The sequence below is a fragment of the Oncorhynchus mykiss genome, chromosome 21 (assembly GCF_057628025.1).
Source record: "Oncorhynchus mykiss isolate SJ-2025 chromosome 21, ASM5762802v1, whole genome shotgun sequence".
Classification (NCBI taxonomy): domain Eukaryota; kingdom Metazoa; phylum Chordata; class Actinopteri; order Salmoniformes; family Salmonidae; genus Oncorhynchus; species Oncorhynchus mykiss.
In genome coordinates, this window is record NC_143042.1 from 18,418,549 (window position 1) to 18,436,172 (window position 17,624).

The following is a 17,624-nucleotide window of genomic DNA, read 5'->3' on the forward strand; positions in this document are numbered from 1 at the left end:
ATCAGAGACAACGATAAACACCTGCCTCTGATTGAGAACCACTTCAGACAGCCATAGACTTAGCTAGAACACCCCACTAGCTACAATCCCCATACATACACACCACATACAAAAACCCATGCCACACCCTGGCCTGACCAAATAAATAAAGATAAACACAAAATACTTTGACCAGGGTGTGACAGAACCCCCCCCCTAAGGTGCGGACTCCCGAACGCACCTCAAAACAATAGGGAGGGTCCGGGTGGGCGTCTGTCCATGGTGGCGGCTCCGGCGCGGGACGTGGACCCCACTCAATCAATGTCTTAGTCCCTTCTCCTCGCGTCCCTGGATAGTCCACCCTCGCCGCCGACCATGGCCTAGTAGTCCTCACCCAGAACCCCACTGGACTGAGGAGCAGATCGGGACTGAGGGGCAGCTCGGGACTGAGGCAGCTCGGAACTGAGGGGAAGCTCAGGAGTGAGAGGAAGCTCAGGAGTGAGAGGAAGCTCAGGCAGGTTGATGAATCTACCAGATCCTGGCTGGCTGGCGGTTTCGGCAGATCCTGGTCGACTGGCAGATCTGGAAGAGTCTGGTCGACTGGCAGATCTGGAAGAGTCTGGTCGACTGGCAGATCTGGAAGAGTCTGGTCGACTGGCAGATCTGGAAGAGTCTGGTCGACTGGCAGATCTGGAAGAGTCTGGTCGACTGGCAGATCTGGAAGAGTCTGGTCGACTGGCAGATCTGGAAGAGTCTGGTCGACTGGCAGATCTGGAAGAGTCTGGTCGACTGGCAGATCTGGAAGAGTCTGGTCGACTGGCAGATCTGGAAGAGTCTGGTCGACTGGCAGATCTGGAAGAGTCTGGTCGACTGGCAGATCTGGAAGAGTCTGGTCGACTGGCAGATCTGGAAGAGTCTGGTCGACTGGCAGATCTGGAAGAGTCTGGTCGACTGGCAGATCTGGAAGAGTCTGGTCGACTGGCAGCTCTGGCTGCTCCATGCTGACTGGCTGCTCCGGCTGCTCCATGCTGACTGGCTGCTCTGGCTGCTCCATGCTGACTGGCTGCTCCATGCTGACTGGCTGCTCCATGCTGACTGGCTGCTCCATGCTGACTGGCAGCTCTGGCTGCTCCATGCTGACTGGCAGCTCTGGCTGCTCCATGCTGACTGGCGGCCCTGGCTGCTCCATGCTGACTGGCGGCCCTGGCTGCTCCATGCTGACTGGCGGCCCTGGCTGCTCCATGCTGACTGGCGGCCCTGGCTGCTCCATGCTGACTGGCGGCCCTGGCTGCTCCATGCTGACTGGCGGCCCTGGCTGCTCCATGCTGACTGGCGGCCCTGGCTGCTCCATGCTAACTGGCAGCTCTGGCGGCTCCTTGCAGACTGGCAGCTCTGGCGGCTCCTTGCAGACTGGCAGCTTTGGCGGCATCCTGCAGACTGGCAGCTTTGGCGGCATCCTGCAGACAGGCAGCTTTGGCGGCATCCTGCAGACAGGCAGCTCTGGCGGCTCCTTGCAGACTGGCAGCTCCTTGCAGACTGGCAGCTCTATGCAGACTGGCAGCTCCTTGCAGACTGGCAGCTCCTTGCAGACTGGCAGCTCTATGCTAACTGGCAGCTCTATGCTAACTGGCAGCTCTATGCTAACTGGCAGCTCTATGCTAACTGGCAGCTCTATGCTAACTGGCAGCTCTATGCTAACTGGCAGTTCTGAACAGGCGGGAGACTCCGGCAGCGCTGTAGAGAAGGAAGGCTCTAACAGCGCTAAACAGGCGGGAGACTCCGACAGCGCTGGAGAGGAGGAGGGCTCCGACAGCGCTGGACAGGCGAGGCGCACTGTAGGCCTGATGCGTGGTGCTGGCACTGGTGGTACTGGGCCGAGGACACGCACAGGAAGCCTGGTGCGGGGAGCTGCTACCGGAGGGCTGGGGTGTGGAGGTGGCACAGGATGGGTTAGACCGTGAAGGCGTACTGGAGATCTTGAGAGCGGTGCTGGCACAGGACGTGCAAGGCTAGGGAGGTGCACAGGAGGCCTGGTACGTGAGACTGGCACCATCATCACCAGCCGACTAACACGCACCTCAGGACGAGTATGGAGCGCTGACCCAGGTGCCATCAAATCCCCGACACGCTCCGTCGGGCGAATTCCATGTTTAAAACACCAACACAGCAACTCCCTCATTTCTCTCTCCTCCAATTTCCCCATTAACTCCTTCACAGTCTCTGTTTCGCTCACCTCCAACACCGGCTCTGGTTCTGGTCTCCTCCTTGGCTCCTCACGATAAACAGGGAGAGTTGGCTCAGGTCTGGCTCCTGACTCTGCCACACTCTCCCTGAGCCCCCCCCCAAGAAATTTTTGGGGCTGACTATGGGGCCTCCGTCCGCGCCGCCTTGCTTGCTTCGCAAACTCCATTCTCCTATATCCTTCCGCGCACTGCTCCATCGAATCCCAGGCGGGCTCCGGCACTCTCCCTGGGTCGACCGCCCACCTGTCTATCTCCTCCCAAGAAGTATAGTCCATATTGTACTCCACTTTGGGCTGTTCTTGCCTGTTGACACGCTGCTTGGTCCCTTTGTGGTGGGTGATTCTGTAACGGTTTTCTTTATGTGAAGGAGAGTCGGACCAAAATGCGGCGTGTCTATTGCAATCCATGTTTAATGAATTAACACACTAAACACAAACACTACCAAAACAATAAACTTAACAAAACCCGAAACAGCCTATACTTGTGTCTCCTAACACAGAACAATGACGTCAGGACACAAAGGACAATCACCCACGACAAACTCAAAGAATATGGCTGCCTAAATATGGTTCCCAATCAGAGACAACGATAAACACCTGCCTCTGATTGAGAACCACTTCAGACAGCCATAGACTTAGCTAGAACACCCCACTAGCTACAATCCCCATACATACACACCACATACAAAAACCCATGCCACACCCTGGCCTGACCAAATAAATAAAGATAAACACAAAATACTTTGACCAGGGTGTGACAGACTGCCTCCGCCTATCTTCTGCTAAAAATAACATGTCACTTAACCCAACTCGGTTGTCAATGAAATCGAATGTATACAATACGACATATTCAAGGAAAAATTTTCCTTGAGGGCATATTAGGTGTGGCGTGTCAGCAGAAGATTTCCCCTAAACCAGCTTCTCCTCACTGTCAAATCATGACCAAACAGACCGACAGTACTATTTGGAGAATTAATCAACTTTGCCAGGCTTATGTACTTGCACGATGCAGCTCCATTTCAAGTACAGATTTGTGAATTAATTGAAATTTTTCTAGTGTAAAATGCTTAGAACATCTGAGGGAAAAAAGGATATCAGTTCCAAAACCAGATTAAGACTCAATTTGGCAGTGAGGTTGGCAAAAACATTGAGTTGTTAGTTTACCTGAAATGCACCTAGATCTATTTTTCTGGATCTTTGTAAAATTTGGACCCATTTTGAGTCCCACATAATGGTGTGTTCTCTACTCCCACCATTAATCCACAGATAAAAGGGAAGGCCTAGTTAGTTTCTAGTAATCTCTCCTCCTTCAGTCTTCTTCTGTGGGCTTTACATGGCGGTTGGTAACCAACCTGGCTACACAGACGCTCATTGACGCGTGCGAGCAGTTTAGATGAAATGATTGAATAACATGCATGTGTACATTTATTTTGCAGCCCATGCAACGCAGGCGGTGTGGTCAGCATATTAGACAGGTCTGTGTGTTAATGTGTTCAGTCACAGTGTAGACTTGGCCCTGAGCCAGAATGGTACGAGAGAGAGAGAATACCTAAATAGGTCAGTGCTATATGGTAGTTGATGTTTTGTAGGACTGCGCTCCTATGTCCTAGTGACTCAGTTTAGAATGGAGCCACCCTGGACTTCCTGGTCCAAATCTGCTGAAGCTAGAAGCCAGTCTGGAAGTACACTATATATACAAAAGTATGTGGACACCCATTAGAATTTGTGGATTTGGCTATTTCAGCTACTTGGTGACAAGTGTATAAAATCGAGCACACCGCCATGCAATCTCCATAGACAAACATTGGAATTAGAATGGCCTTACTGACGAGCTCAGTGACTTTCAATATGGCACCGTCATAGGACGCCACCTTTCCAACAAGTCAGTTCATCAAATTTCTGCCCTGCCAGAGCTGACCGGTCAACTGTATGAATGAATTACTGAAATGTTATTTTTGTGTCAAATCGCCAATTGGCAACCCATCCCTTATGGGATTAATTGACACATAAACAAACATTACAAAAATTCACTATGGTAATTAAATGATAACTCTTCTTCCTGTGTTCTCTGCATTGGGTATCGCATAAAGAGTGAAAAAGAAATGTACGGTAAAAATCAAAACATAATAGTAAATAAGGTTATCCAAGCAATAATTACATCCCTAGAGCAGTAAAATAATATACATACATACATACATACTGTACATACACACTGTAGATATACACATGCATACATACATACATATACACATGCATACATGCATACATACATACATACATACATACATATACACATGCATACATATACACATGCATACATACATACATACATACATACATACATACATACATACATACATACATACATATATACATACATACATATACACATGCATACACATACACATGCATACATACATACATACATACATACATACATACATACATACATACATGCATACATACATACATACATACATATATACATATACACATGCATGCATACATACATATACACATACATATACACATGCATACATGCATACATACATACATACATACATACATATACACATGCATACATATACACATGCATACATACATACATACATACATACATACATACATATATACATACATACATATACACATGCATACACATACACATGCATACATACATACATACATGCATACATACATACATACATACATATATACATATACACATGCATGCATACATACATATACACATACATATACACATGCATACATACATACATACATACATACATGCATACATACATACATACATACATATACAGATAAATAAATACAGAAAAAAAGAAACAGAAGTAATTTCAACCCAGTCTGGCACAAAGAGAATATTCATATGGGAGACAAGCCTATACACAATCTATAAACACACATGCCATTTACCACATAGAAGCAACATATTTTTACAAGTTAATTATAGTTGGCCCTTTTTCGTTTATTCCAGGCTTTATCTAAATAATCCTCAAACGGAAATACACTATATGTGCTGTTATTGGGAAGTGGAAAATTCTAGGAGCAACCAACGGCTCAGCCGCGAAGTGGTAGGCCACACAAGCTCACAGAACGGGACCGCCGAGTGCTGAAGCACGTAGTGCATAGAAATTGTCTGTCCTTGGTTGCAACACACACCACCGAGTTCCAAACTGCCTCTGGAAGCAAAGTCGGCACAAAAACTGTTCATCTGGAGCTTCATGAAAAGCTCCATGGCCGAGCATCCGCACACAAGCCTAAGTTCACCTTGCGCAACGCCAAGCGTTGGTTGGAGTGCTGTAAAGCTCACCGCCATTGGATTCTGGAGCAGTGGAAATCACGCTTCACCATCTGGCAGTCCGAAGGACGAATCTGTCTTTGGCAGATGCCAGGAGAACACTACCTGCCTCAATGTATAGTGCCAACTGTAAAGTTTGGTGGAGGATGAATAATGGTCTGAGGCTGTTTTTATGGTTTGGGCTAGGCACCTTAGTTCCAGTGAGGGAAATCTTAATTCCTGTTTCAGCATGACAATGCCCCCGTTTACAAAGTGAGGTCCATAGGGAAATGGTTTGTCGAGATCGGTGTGGAAGAACTTGACTTGCCTGCACAGAGCCCTGACCTTAACTCTATCAAACACCTTTGGGATGAATTGGAACGCCGACTGCGAGCCAGGCCTAACCGCCCAACATCAGTGGAAGCAAGTCCCCTCAGCAATGTTCCAACATCGGTTGAAAGCCTTCCCAAAAAAGTGGAGGCTGTTATAGCAGCAGGGGGGGGGGGGGGGGGGGGCAACTCCAAATTAAAGCCCATGACGAGCAGGTGTCCACGTGCTTTTGGTCATGTAGTGTGTATATATGTATATATATATATATATATATATATATATATATATATATATATATATATATATACACACAAGCCTAAGTTCTATATATATATATATATACATAAAATACACCACTGACCTGCCAAGGAAAATGGTCCACGGGCTGATTAGCTACTAGGGTAAGGTAGATTGACAAATGGACAAGAGTGCATACACAGAGTGTATGCACAGACCGAGTGCATACCAGAGTGCATACACAGACCGACAGACAGACAGACAGAAATACACACAAACAGAAACATTGTGCAACACTTGAACCTATAGCCTCCTTATGACTATGACCTGAGCAATAAAGGCATCTTAAAGACCATAATAAACTCCAACATTTGCTGATTTTTCTTAGAAAATAAGGAAACTGTGTTCAAGGAAACATAAGAAAGCAGTTGAGGCATTAGGGCCTTGGGCACTTACCACTCCTTTGAAGGATGGGGGGATCAGGCCACAGTATATGGGGATGAAACAGCTACACAGCAGCGCCTGTAGACACACCAGAGAGAGATGTTACACAGTCCAACCCATACAACTAATGTACACAGTCAATGGCAGAGCCAGTAGCTGAAAGGACAAATATTTCTGGGATATGTATGGGATATGGAAAAACTCTCAAGTGCTCAGGGGGTGTTCAGGGCCCATATTCACAATGTTTCATAGTAGGAGTGCTGATCTACGATCAGGTCCCAACTCCAATCCATTATGATTTAAGTGGCAAAACCGATCCTAGATCAGTACTCCTACTCGGATATGCTTTGTGAATAGCAGCCCAGGTGGGTTGAGTGAGGACACTGACCTGGATGAGCTCCTCCTTGGACTTGAACTCGGACACGATGACGTTTTGTCCATCAGACACGCGAGTGAGTGACACACACAGCCTCCCGGAGGCGAGTGTGTGAGCGTTGGCGGGCAGGTCGCGCTCCAGGCCCGACCTGATGATCTTGAGCGGGTTGAAGGAGGGGTGGAGGGGACCCAGGTTACGCTTCCGGGCATCCATGACCGTTTCGATCACATCCTCACAGCACTTAGCTAGAGGAGGGGAGGGACGGAGAGACAGTCTGTTAGTTGTGTTAGGGCCTTCCATTGGGAGGAATTGGATAATTGTTTTATTCAAAGGAAAATTGATTCTCAAGGGCACTAGACAGTGATCTGTAGCTCACAAAAAAAATATTTCTCCACCAGTTTCACTTATTTACTGCCCTGCACCTGTCCTGAGCTAGTTATGTGTGTTCATGTTATCTGCACTTCGATGGAATGGATCTAAAGACTTTTATGCTCACAGACAGAGTTCTAGTAAAGAAAATCTATTGGTGATAAGAAACTAATGAAGTAGTGTAATAGTTTATCAAATGGCCACCTATTTGCAGTGGCCCCCTTCTTTGCACTGACTCTCTTGCAGTGGCTATATGCACACTCACTGGACTCACCCACACACTCACACATACTACAGTGACACACACACAAACACACACACACACACACACACACACACACACACACACACACACACACACACACACACAAACACACTACATATGCTCTAACACTCACACATAGACACACTTTCACACGCTGCTACACTGTTTATAATCTATTCTGATTGCCTAGCCACTTTTACCCCTACCTACATGTACATATTACCTAAATCACCTCAACTACCTCGTACCCCAGCACATTGATTCGGTACCGGTACTCTTTTTACAGTTGAAGGCGGAAGTTTACATACACCTTAGCCAAATACATTTAAACTCAGTATTTCACAATTCCTGACCTTTAATCCCAGTAAACATTCCCTGTCTTAGGTTAGTTAGGATCACCACTTTATTTTAAGAATGTGGAATGTCAGAAAAGTAGTAGGATAATTATTTATTTCTGATTCGCTTTCATCACATTCCCAGTGAAGTTTACATACACTCAATTAGTATTTGGTAGCATTGCCTTTAAATTGTTTAACTTGGGTCAAATGTTTCGGGTAGCCTTCCACAAGCTTCTCACAATAAGTTGGGTGAATTTTGGTCCATTCCTCCTGACAGAGCAGGTGTAACTGATTCAGGGTTGTAGGCCTCCTTGCTCGCACATGCTTTTCAGTTCTGCCCACAAATTTTCTATTGCTTTGTGATGGCCACTCCAGTTTTGCGCAAATGCTGCCATCTATCCACGGTTTTTGGTTTGGGTAGGCTTTAATAAGTGGGAACAACATCTCCTATACACTTCCTGATGAACTCAGTCACTGTGACCATTGATAAGTCAATGTAATTCTCAGAGGCAACCCGGAACATATCCCAGTTCTCGTGATCAAAACACTCTTGAAGCATGGATTCCGATTGGTCAGACTACCATTGAATAGACCTTAGCACGGGTACTTCCTGTTTGAGTGTCTGCCTATAGGAAGGGAGGAGCAGAATGGTTCTGATTTGCCGAATGGAGGGAGAGTAACAATGGTTGAGAGTTTTTGAACCGCACTTACTACACGCAATGTGTTGGAACTTCGGTAGCGTTTTCCTCAAAGTTGCATTGTTAAATCCCCAGCTACAATAAATGTGTCCTCAGTATATGTGGTTTCCATTTTGCACAAAGTCCAGTGTAGTTCCTTGAGGGCCTTCGTGGTATCGGCTTGAGGGGAAATATACACGGCTATGACTATAACAGAAAAAAAATCTCTTTGGAGGTAATACGGTCTGCATTTGATTGTGAGGTATTCTAGGTCGGGTGAACCAAAGGACTTGAGTTCCTGTACGTTATCACAATCACAACATCAGTAGTTAATCATGAAACATACACCACCGCCTATCTTTCTCCCAGAGAGTTCTTTATTCCTGTCTGCGCGATGTACTGAGAACCCAGCTGGCTGTATGGACGGGGAAAGTATATCCAGAGAGAGCCATGATTCCGTGAAACAGAGTATGTTGCAGTCCCTGATGTCTCTCTTGAAGGAGATCCTCGCCCTGAGCTCATCTACTTTATTGTCCAGGGACTGAACATTAGCGAGTAATATACTTGGAGGCAGTAGATGGTGTGTATGCCTCCTGAGTCAGACTAGAAATACACTCCTCTTCTCCGCTGGCGGAGTCTTGGAACAGCCTCTGGGATAAGTTCAATTGTCCTGGGGGGTACGAACAAAGGATACAATTTAGGAAAGTCGTATTTTGGGAAAGTCGTATTTTGGGAAAGTTGTACCCCTACCTACATGTACAAATTACCTTGACTAACCTGTACCCCCGCACATTGCTGTACCCCCGCACTTTGACTCTGTACCGGTACCCCCTGTATATAGCCTCGGAATTGTTATTTTATTGTGTTACTTATTATTTTATTATTTACTTTAGTTTATTTAGTAAACATTTTCTTAACTCTATTTCTTGGTGCATTGTTGGTTAAGGGCTTGTAAGTAAGCATTTGACGGTAAGGTTGTATTCGGCACATGTGACAAATAACATTTTATTTTATTTCTGGTCGTAATCGCCTCTCTGATATCCAAAAGTTATTTTTGGCTGTATGTATTGTAATAACACAAAATAATGTTCTGGGCTAAAAATGTAAGAAATAACACGCAAAAAAAACAAAACACTTGCAAAGTTGCTTAGGAGCTAGAAGCAGAGCTGTCTGCGCCATCTATTGTACTTCAGGAATGATGTTCAAACTCCTGCTCATATGAAACCTCTCGCCTGGATGAATGAATTGATCCACACCAGTCACTCTCCTCCATTCTCACCTACCACTGTTACTGTTGGCTGGCTGAGTTAGCGCTTTATAGTCTATGCAAGCACTATTTTGAATATCTAATTTATTCAATTGTTATAACCTACTGACTCGCTTTATGAATAAATGCTGAACATGCTGCCAAGCAATTGTGATCCCAACAAGGGCCCCTGTTTATAGTGTCTTTAGGCTATCCAGGGCTTTTTTAAATTCCAAGACCAAAAATACTAGACATGTACACTATTGTATTTCACCTTTCAGGAATCTCTGTGATTCAACCTAGTCACCGCAGCTGAGTCCCTGACCAGAGCTCCCCTTTGCATGCACATAAAAACATATTTTGGTATCTGTACATCTCCTTTACTGTGAGATGAAGGCAGGCTACCTGTATTTCCCTTGCCTGTCCTTTGCTCTGAATTTGTAGTGCCTGTATAACATCGCCATCGAGTAAAGCTGAAACAATTCAAATGGGCTGTGGGCCTGGGTTCGGTACAGCTACATGTTCAACACAGCTCAACTGTCATGACCTGTGCAATTAACCCCTCCCTACTACATGGGGTGATGTACTTGTTGTCGGTGATATAAAAGTTGGTGTTGATGGGGTCACAATAGTGCATGGCCTGTCAAGTCTCCTCACCTCTGATTGGTCAGTTCAGTGGAGCCACATCCTTATCTGTTCATAACTGGAAAAGGGGAGGTGTAGTTGAGTGAGCTTGAGGCTTTTATGGTCTGTGCCTGTTAGCTTGTAACATGATGAGAGAGAGAGAGAAAGGGCCTCGAAGATATCTGTAAGATATTTTATATAAAACCGTAAATGTATTTGGAGAGTTTTTTGGCCACTGGGCCTAAACACAAACATTCATGAACACATGAAAAAAGTATTGTCTACATCAAAGAATGTAATTTTTCTCCATAAAATTGCTGCAGAAAGATTTTACACAATTTTACATTTTGGAGAGGTTTTTGACGCTTTGGTATGGACAAAAGCACATACAGTCAGATTGGTATAAGATATCTGTATAATGTTATCCCGACGCATGTTGACAAGATGTTGTAGAATCACTGGAAAGGGATATTGACCAGCTGAGCATCTTTGAATAGTCACCTCAGTATACAGCTCAATGAACAAACCAGGCGTTTTGTTATATTTCAGTCTCCTGTGATATGCTGTATATAAACTCAATGCATGCTCAAAATGGAATACATTTAATCTCTATATCATACATGGTACAGGTGTATTCTTCAATTTAAGCCCATAACCATGTGTGAGGTGTATACTCTTGTCTCAAAGTAGATTTGTTTAAGACTACCAAGAAACGCTCTGTGCGGACCCCTGTTGAAGCACACCGCGGTAAGAGGTTCATGACTCCTATATTGACTGTTCACTCTATAAGTCAAATACATATTTATTTTTTCATTGGTCGCGTACACGTGTTTAGCAGATGTTATTGCAGGTGTAGCGAAATGCCTCCCTCTATTACTCTTCCACACTTTCTTTCAATCTCTCACCCTCTTTTAACACTCTCTCTCATTTAAACATGATACAACTGGGACAGGTATGGACTGATTCCAAGAAACCTGGCAGGTTTCTCTTGACTATAAGGTTATTGGGTTCAAAATAAAGAGAAAGTGGAAAAGGCCAGGTATCGCACAGACACTCAGCTAAGAACTACTCTCTAAGTCAGTTCTATGTGATGCAAGGTTATATTTACTCTTAATCGCGATTGTGTGTGTGCCCCTAGTCAGCAAGATCCATCACTACCATTGGAAGGCCTCTGATCCAGAGGACCAATAGGTTAATAGTCCTTTAACTGACCATTTATCAGTGGTGATATGATCAATGAGTGGTAGACTACCATATTTCTACACAGGCAGGTATTTTGGCTCAATTATAAATCATTTGCAGTTTATAACATGAGAAAAATGTAGCCTATTTTAAAATTCTAAATTCAAACCTAAAACACCAGTATAATCACCTATCTATTACATAGGAGCAAAGCTTCCAGTATTGTTAGTCATTTCACCCCATGTGTTTAAAACCATAAATTATTGTTATTGAAAATTAATTTGACTGCTAATCTGAAGTTGCCCTAAACACATGAATGGGAGATCTACTCCTTGTGCGTAAAAGTCCCCCTCCAGGCAACCAACTGATGACAGGAACTGGTCAAATCAAGGGCCAGCGTACAGTAGGGTACTGTAGCCTACCTATGGATGCCTGGCTGGCGAGCATCGAGGCAGAGAGGGAACCGGCTGAAGCCCCGTAGATCTTGGCGGCTCCTTTGATAAGGTAGGGCGCTTGTTCCGACAGGCAGCTGGCCACTCCGATGTGATAAATACCCAGGAACCCGCAGCCGGCAAACGACAGATTCCATTCCTTCGTTAGGTCGAACATCCCTGGTGGACAGTCTTTAACGAGGACCTACACGTTTTGGTAAATAAGCTCCTTATGATCACTCCAAAATGTAAACTTTTTTCACTGTTTAATGTCAACAACAGTTCCGAAAGATATTGGAATAGAGGACGGCTCAAACTAGCGCAAACTAGCCAGTCTACTCTTCTTGTGCAATGTACGAAGAGACGGACATGCATCTATTGAGAATCGCCGGAGCGCTGAACTACCCGGTTCTAGAACAGGGCAGGTCTGGCCAATCTTTATAAAGAGGCAGAGTCTTATTTTAGGAGGAGCCACGCCTCACACTCTGAATTGGAAATAAATGAGAGAAAGATGCAGTCAATTAATGTATATTATATTCTAATCTGTATATTTGTTTAACCTGCCTGCTATTACTGTGACATGTCGAACCCTATTAACCGATTTGAGTAGCCATATGCGGTCAATTGAGCCGAGACTCGCAAAACCAAGTCAAGCCACCCGCGCTTCAGGTTCCTCCTGGATTTTGTGCGTGAATACACAACACTTTACGGTATCGCGTGTTTTCAGGTAGGGAAATTAAGCGGGGCAAGATCAGGTCGGACCATTCTTGCTAATGAGAGAGCAGATAAGCGTGTGAACAACAGGCACAACTCCGATATAAAGTATTTTTTCGCAAAGTTGCCGGGATGTTACGTAGCCTATTAATATCAGTATACTCGTAACAACGTAATCATTACGAAACTCATATTCGATCAAACAAGTAGTGATGTTACCTTTGATACAGGAACCCCAAGGCATGCCTCGAAATCGTTTAGCATCTAACACCTCAATCACATCTACAGTGCCAGGCTCAAAATGGTACACAGAATCATATGGATATGTGTGCAACAAAAGTTCAACATTCACCTTCTGCTACTATTTTTGTCAAGCCATCTACACATACCGTTTGATGCATGCATTCGATAAATCCAACATATGCACCACACAGAACGCTCTAACGCAATGCTGCAAGGCAAACACATCTTCCATTGGAAATGAATGTATATATATATACATATACACACATACATGGACACACCTTCAAATGTGTGGTTTTGGCTATTTCAGCCACACCTGTGGCTGACAGGTGTATAAAATCGAGCACACATCCATGCAATCTCCATAGATAGACATTGGAAGTAGAATGGCCTTACTGAAGAGCTCAGTGACTTTCACGCTTCAAAAACACCTACAGCGTCCTTGTGCAAAATACGAAATGGTACACAGCATCATATGGATATGTGGATATGTGTGCATATCGTTGCAGAGGCAGTTGCAGTGCGTTTGGTGTGCGTCGAAGCGTAAGAAAGCCTCTGTTTTCCATCACTACAAATAAGCCTCACACAGAAAATTATCTGTAATTTTTGGTTGTTGACCAAATTCAACGCTCTCATTGACCTCCATGCAAAAACTCCTGGCTTGGTGAGCGAAAAAAACGTATACAAAGATTTGGGGCCTAGTTATCAAATCAAATGTTATTTGTCACACGCACTGAACACAACATGTATAAAGACTTTGCCATGAAATGCTAATTCACGAGCCCTTTCCCAGCAGGAGTTAAAAAGTAAGACAAATTTCCTAAATAAAAAAAGGGAAATAGTGTACACGAAAAAATTACAATAATGAGGCAATATACAAGGAGTACCAACTGTTAGCGAGCCAATGTGCAGGGGTACGAGGTAGTTGAGGTAGTTGAGGTAAGAGGTAATGTGTACATGTAAGTAGGGGTAAAAGTGACCAGGCAGTCGGGATAGATAATTAACAGAGTAGCAGCAGCGTATGTGAAGAGTGTGAAAGAGTGTGAACGTGTGTCTATGTGTGAGTGTGTGTGTGTGTGTGGAGTCAATATGAATGTGTTTGTTTTGTGTGTATGTGTGTATGTGTGTGTGTGAGTATGTGTGTGTTGGAGTGTCAGTGTAGTGTGTGTGTGTGTCTGGGTAGAGTCCAGTGAGTGTGCATAGAGCTAGTGCAAGAAAACTTTTTAAAAGGGGGGGGACAATGCAAATCCCTCTTGCTTCGACTCTTCCTCTCTGGTCGAATCCATATATGTGAACAGAGTGGGGTTATGGTATAAGCTAAGGACAACTGTTGGGGTAGGTTCCTTGTTCCTTGTTAATCATTGGCTTATTGGTGAAATCAGCAATGAGACAATTTCTTCTTTAAGTAAATCAATCAAACGTTTATTAATGCAAGTGCAGACAGAAGTTGACAACAGAAACACAGCATTAATGTTTCAGAGTAAGTTCTGAAAAATCTGCTTGCAGTCAACCCCTAGTGATGTAACTGCCTACACGTTCTACCCATGAGACCAAGCCCACGCATACACAGTTATACAAACTTTTTTTAACTAGGCAAGTCAGTTAAGAACAAATTCTTATGTTCAATGACGGCCTAGGAACAATGTTCAGGGGCAGTATGACATATTAGTACCTTGGGGATTTGAACTTGTAGGAGAGAACAATAGTCCCATGTTTTCTAAGGGCTCAGCGGTAATTTTCCATTCCTGTGTGGCTTACAGTGGTGTGTCTGACTTGTCTCTTATCTATTTACTCCCCTGCAGGGGTCTGTGTCTATGTGTCTATTTTAGCCACAGACACCCTGTTTTGACTGCAATGGCTCACACATCTCTCAGACTGTTTCTTATCAAAGGCAGAGACTAGAATATACTGTGGAACAGTATTAAACCTTATAATGCATATATTGCTAATCTGTGGTCCAGGACCCTATAAATGTAGTGGAGGAGGGGTCTTATAGCCCTTCCCCTTCTATTAATACAACATAAGCATAATCAATAATTATAATACATCAATCATTTGGTGCAGCCCCTATCATGACCCCAAGGTGACCCCCATCACAACAAACACAATTGCATTTTATCAATGGGAATTGTGAATGCACAGAGATACCGTGATGAGAACCTGAGGCCCATTGTCGTGCCATTCATCTGCCGCAAACACCTCATGTTTCAGCATGATAATACACGGCCCCATGTTGCAAGGATCTGTAGGCAATTCCTGGAAGCTGAAAATGTCCCCGTTCTTCCATGGTCTGCATATTCACCAGGCATGTCACCCATTATCCAGCAACTTCGCACAGCCATTGAAGAGGAGTGGGACAACATTCGACAGACCATAATCAACACTACTCAAAGGAGATGTGTCACGTTGCATGAGGCAGATGGTGGTCACACAAGATACTGACTGGTTTTCTGATCCATGCCCCTACCTTTTCATTTGAAGGTATCTGTGACCAACAGATGCATATCTGTATTCCGAGTCATGTGAAATCCACAGATTAGGGCTTAATACATTTTTTTACTGATTTCCTTATATGAACTGTAAAATACTTGAAATTGTTGCATGATTGCATTCATTCATTTTTTAGTTCTGTGTACTTTTTTTGGACTACTGTCCACATCCGTTTTTCAACAGGACAAAAAGCCCAATCACACAGAATTCTCATGTCTGTCCCTCAAACGTTATGCCACAGGTGAAAGCCCTTCCTAATGTCACTGAGGGTCACCCCAGTGATCCCACCCTCATTAGTGGGACTAGGTTCCATCTACTGACCTTCATGCATATTGCACAGGGAAAGCCCCAACTAATATATTGTTTATAGGCAGAGTTCCTCCTACATGATGTAGCAGTTGGTCACAGCAATGTCAATGAAATTGAAAAACAGTCCTGTATCATCTCTTAGTCTTGTGGAACATCCACCTGGTAAAGAGGAGATTGCCACCTCTGATCCACCTCAAAAGGGGTGGTTGGTTGGTCTGGCTCATCTTATCTTCTTGACTAAAATAAAAATATATTTAATGTGGCAACAGTGTAAAAATAAGGCCACATTTCAAAAGCAGGAAATCCTTCATTACCAACATTCATACTTCTTTTCACTAACTTAACTCCCCTTCCCTGTTTAGCTCAGTGGAAGTGAAGGTGTGAAGTGAGAGAACGTTATAGCCTGCCCTATGCTATTGTCTTGTTGTATTGGTAGAGGTGGATGGTAAACATTTTGTCAGATGTGTGCCACTAGTATATCAATAGTTTTCTGCTGTATGCTGTAAAGTCCAAAAGTTATGGGCGGAGCTAGAAAGTTGGCTGTCAGACGTATTACAATGTTAATTTACTTTTAATCCATCTGTCTGCATATTTCAAGTCATGGCATATGGGGTATAGTGAGATACCCAATCGGCTGGACGATTCTCTTCTTCATCACTCATCTTGAGAAAAAGTATACTAAAAACTTGGAAATCGATCAATCCGCGACCATTAACACAATGGAAAAATCAAATGATTTATTATGGAAATATTGGAATAGCATGGGCAACAGAGAAAAACAAATTGGTACAAAGGCCATGTCGCAAACAATAATGCAGACACTAGGGATGGGGGTGTGAGCATTTCGGGTCTGGGCAGAGGAGATGTAGTCGTTGTTTGCGTGCGTCTGTAAGTTGTTGTTCGTATGTGTATGTTTGTATCTGAAAGAAATATATACATTTACATATGTTTTTGCCGCATTTCTTTTATTACAGACACCTTAATGCATACTTTTAAATTATATTATGTGAGCTAAACATGCAAAAATATTCACTGAACAAAAATATATACGCAACATGCAACAATTTCAATGATTTTACTGAGTTACAGATCACATAAGGAAATCCGTCAATTTAAATAAATAAATTAGACCCACAGCCATGGGTGGGCCTGGGAAAGCATAGGCCCACCCACTGGGGAGCCAGGCCTAGCCAATCAGAATGAGATTTTCCCCACAAAGGGCTTTATTACAGACAGTAATAGTTTTCAATTTCAACAGCTGACCAGGTGGCTGGTCTCAGACGATCCAGCAAGTGAAGAAGCCAGATGTGGAGGTCCTGGGTTGGCATGGTTACACAAGGTTTGCAGTTGTGAGGCTGGTTGGAACCTACTGCCAAATTCTCGAAAACGATGTTGGAGGTGGCTTATAGTAGAGAGATGAACATTCATTATCTGGCAACAGCTCTAGTGGACCTTCCTGCAGTACCAATTGCACACTCCCTCCACACTTGAGATATCTGTGGCATTATGTTGTTTGACAAATCTTCACATTTTAGTGTGGCCTTTTATTGTCACCAGCACAAGGTGCACCTGTGTAACGAGCATGCTGTTTAATCAGCTTCTTGATATGCAACACCTGTCAGGTGGATGGATTATCTTGGATTATCTTTATATTTGAGATTCTTCAAAGTAGCCTCCCTTTGCCTTGATGACAGCTTTGCACACTCTTGGCATTCTCTCAACCAGCTTCATGAGGTCGGTGTGCCTTGTTCTAAATGTGTTTGAGCCAATTAGTTGTGTTGTGACAAGGTAGGGGTGGTATACAGAAGATAGCACTATTTGGTAAAA

At 43.9% G+C, this 17,624-nt stretch overlaps 1 protein-coding gene across 1 annotated transcript in view; it reads right to left on the reverse strand.

The window, feature by feature from the left end:
* Positions 1-12,708, reverse strand: part of LOC110500176 (patatin-like phospholipase domain-containing protein 2) — a 28,614-nt gene extending 15,906 nt beyond the window's left edge. The window contains exons 1-3 of the mRNA XM_021577378.3: positions 12,033-12,708; positions 6,922-7,154; positions 6,546-6,611 (exon numbers count right to left, since the gene is read on the reverse strand). Of these exons, the coding sequence (XP_021433053.3) occupies positions 6,546-6,611; positions 6,922-7,154; positions 12,033-12,219 (486 nt within the window). The 5' untranslated portion in view covers positions 12,220-12,708. The remainder of the gene's footprint in view (positions 1-6,545; positions 6,612-6,921; positions 7,155-12,032) is intronic.
* Positions 12,709-17,624: the final 4,916 nt, after the last annotated feature.